Genomic DNA, 2,904 nt, shown 5'->3' with positions numbered 1-2,904 from the left:
ACCTTTGAGCAAGTTCTGTATCCAAATGGCTAGTTCTCCCTGTATTCCATGAGATCTAACCTTGCTAATCAGTCTCCCATGGGGAACCTTGTCGAACGCCTTACTGAAGTCCATATAGATCACATCTACTGCTCTGCCCTCATCAATCCTCTTTGTTACTTCTTCAAAAACCTCAATCAAGTTTGTGAGACATGAGTTCCCACGCACGAAGCCATGTTGACTATCCCGAATCAGTCCTTGCCTTTCCAAATACATGTACACCCTGTCCCTCAGGATTCCCTCCAACAACTTGCCCACCACCGAGGTCAGGCTCACCGGTCTATAGTTCCAAGGCTTGTCCTTACCACCTTTCTTAAACAGTGGCACAACGTTTGCCAACCTCCAGTCTTCGGTGCAGAGTGAGAATTCGGTACAGAGTGAGAATTCGGTACAGAGTGTTGAATTGGGAGCAGAGTGGGAATTTGGTTCAGAGTGAAAATTCGGTGCAGTCAGAATTCGGTGCAGTGTGAGAATTCGGTGCAGAGTGAGAATGCGGTGCAGATTCGGAATTCGGTGCAGAGTGAGAATTCTGTGCAGAGTGAGAATTCGGTGCAGTGTGGGAATTCGGTGCAGTGGGAGAATTCGGTGCAGAATCAGAATTCAGTGCAGTGTGAGACTTCGGTGCAGTGTGAGACTTCGGTGCAGTGTGAGAATTCGGTGCAGTATGAGAATTCGGTGCAGTGTGGGAATTCGGTGCAGTGTGGGAATTCGGTGCAGTGTGGGAATTCGGTGTAGTATGAGAATTCGGTGCAGTGTGGGAATTCGGTGCAGTGTGGGAATTCGGTGCAGTGTGGGAATTCGGTGCAGAGTGGGAATTCGGTGTAGTATGAGAATTCGGTGTAGTATGAGAATTCGGTGCAGTGTGGGAATTCGGTGCAGTGTGGGAATTCGGTGCAGTGTGGGAATTCGGTGTAGTATGAGAATTCGGTGCAGTGTGGGAATTCGGTGCAGTATGAGAATTCGGTGCAGAGTCAGAATTCAGTGCAGAAGCAGAATTCGGTACAGAATCAGAATTCGGTGCAATGTGAGACTTCGGTGCAGTGTGAGAATTCGGTGCAGTATGAGAATTCGGTGCAGTGTCAGAATTCAGTGCAGAAGCAGAATTCGGTGCAGTGTGAGAATTCAGTGCAGTGTGAGAATTCAGTGCAGTGTGAGAATTCGGTACAGTATGAGAATTCGGTGCAGTGTGGGAATTCGGTGCAGTGTGGGAATTCGGCGCAGTGTGGGAATTCGGTGCAGTGTTAGAATTCGGTACAGCGTGAGAATTCGGTACAGTGTGAGAATTCGGTGCAGTATGAGGATTCGGTGCAGTGTGGGAATTCGGTGCAGTGTGGGAATTCGGTGCAGTGTGGGAATTTGGTGCAGTATGAAAATTCGGTGCAGAGTCAGAATTCAGTGCAGAAGCAGAATTCGGTACAGAATCAGAATTCAGTGCAGTGTGAGAATTCAGTGCAGTGTGAGAATTCAGTGCAGTGTGGGAATTCGGTGCAGTGTGGAAATTCGGTGCAGTGTCAGAATTCGGTGCAGTGTCAGAATTCGGTGCAGTGTGGGAATTCGGTGCAGTGTCAGAATTCGGTGCAGTGTGGGAATTCGGTGCAGTGTGAGAATTCGGTGCAGTATGAGAATTCGGTGCAGTATGAGAATTCGGTGCAGTATGAGAATTCGGTGCAGTATGAGAATTCGGTGCAGTATGAGAATTCGGTGCAGTATGAGAATTCGGTGCAGTATGAGAATTCGGTGCAGTATGAGAATTCGGTGCAGTATGAGAATTCGGTGCAGTATGAGAATTCGGTGCAGTATGAGAATTCGGTGCAGTATGAGAATTCGGTGCAGTATGAGAATTCGGTGCAGTATGAGAATTCGGTGCAGTATGAGAATTCGGTGCAGAGTCAGAATTCAGTGCAGAAGCAGAATTCGGTACAGAATCAGAATTCGGTGCAGTGTGAGAATTCGGTGCAGTGTGAGAATTCGGTACAGTGTGAGAATTCGGTACAGTGTGAGAATTCGGCGCAGTGTGGGAATTCGGTGAAGAGTGAGAATTCGGTGCAGTGTGGGAATTCGGCGCATAGTCGGAATTCAGTGCAGTGTGAGAATTCGGTACAGCGTGAGAATTCGGTACAGTGTGAGAATTCGGTGCAGTGTGGGAATTCGGCGCAGTGTGGGAATTCAGTGCAGAATCAGAATTCGGTGCAGTGTGAGAATTCGGTGCAGTGTGGGAATTCGGTGCAGTGTGGGAATTCGGTGCAGTGTGGGAATTCGGTGCAGTATGAGAATTCGGTGCAGTGTGGGAATTCGGTGCAGTATGAGAATTCGGTGCAGAGTCAGAATTCAGTGCAGAAGCAGAATTCGGTACAGAATCAGAATTCGGTGCAGTGTGAGAATTCGGTGCAGTGTGAGAATTCGGTGCAGATTCGGAATTCGGTGCAGAGTGAGAATTCTGTGCAGAGTGAGAATTCGGTGCAGTGTGGGAATTCGGTGCAGTATGAGAATTCGGTGCAGTGTGGGAATTCGGTGCAGTATGAGAATTCGGTGCAGTGTGGGAATTCGGTGCAGTATGAGAATTCGGTGCAGTGTGGGAATTCGGTGCAGTATGAGAATTCGGTGCAGTGTGGGAATTCGGTGCAGTATGAGAATTCGGTGCAGAGTCAGAATTCAGTGCAGAAGCAGAATTCGGTACAGAATCAGAATTCGGTGCAGTGTGAGAATTCGGTACAGTGTGGGAATTCGGTGCAGTGTGGGAATTCGGTGCAGTGTGGGAATTCGGTGCAGTGTCAGAATTCGGTGCAGTGTGGGAATTCGGTGCAGTGTGGGAATTCGGTGCAGTGTGGGAATTCGGTGCAGTATGAAAATTCGGTGCAGAGTCAG

At 48.6% G+C, this 2,904-nt stretch overlaps 1 protein-coding gene across 1 annotated transcript; it reads left to right on the top strand.

Moving 5' to 3' along the window:
- Nucleotides 1-488: 488 nt before the first annotated feature.
- On the top strand, nucleotides 489-2,892 carry LOC122547108 (prion-like-(Q/N-rich) domain-bearing protein 25; the record flags this gene model as incomplete). The annotated part of the gene is made up of 3 exons (XM_043685684.1): nucleotides 489-732; nucleotides 955-1,200; nucleotides 1,315-2,892. Coding segments are annotated over 3 exons (2,068 nt in total), but the record flags the coding sequence as incomplete, so codon positions are not given.
- Nucleotides 2,893-2,904: the final 12 nt, after the last annotated feature.

The sequence above is a fragment of the Chiloscyllium plagiosum genome, unplaced genomic scaffold (genome assembly GCF_004010195.1).
Source record: "Chiloscyllium plagiosum isolate BGI_BamShark_2017 unplaced genomic scaffold, ASM401019v2 scaf_12877, whole genome shotgun sequence".
NCBI classification, from domain to species: domain Eukaryota; kingdom Metazoa; phylum Chordata; class Chondrichthyes; order Orectolobiformes; family Hemiscylliidae; genus Chiloscyllium; species Chiloscyllium plagiosum.
This window is presented reverse-complemented; position numbering and strand designations above follow the sequence as displayed.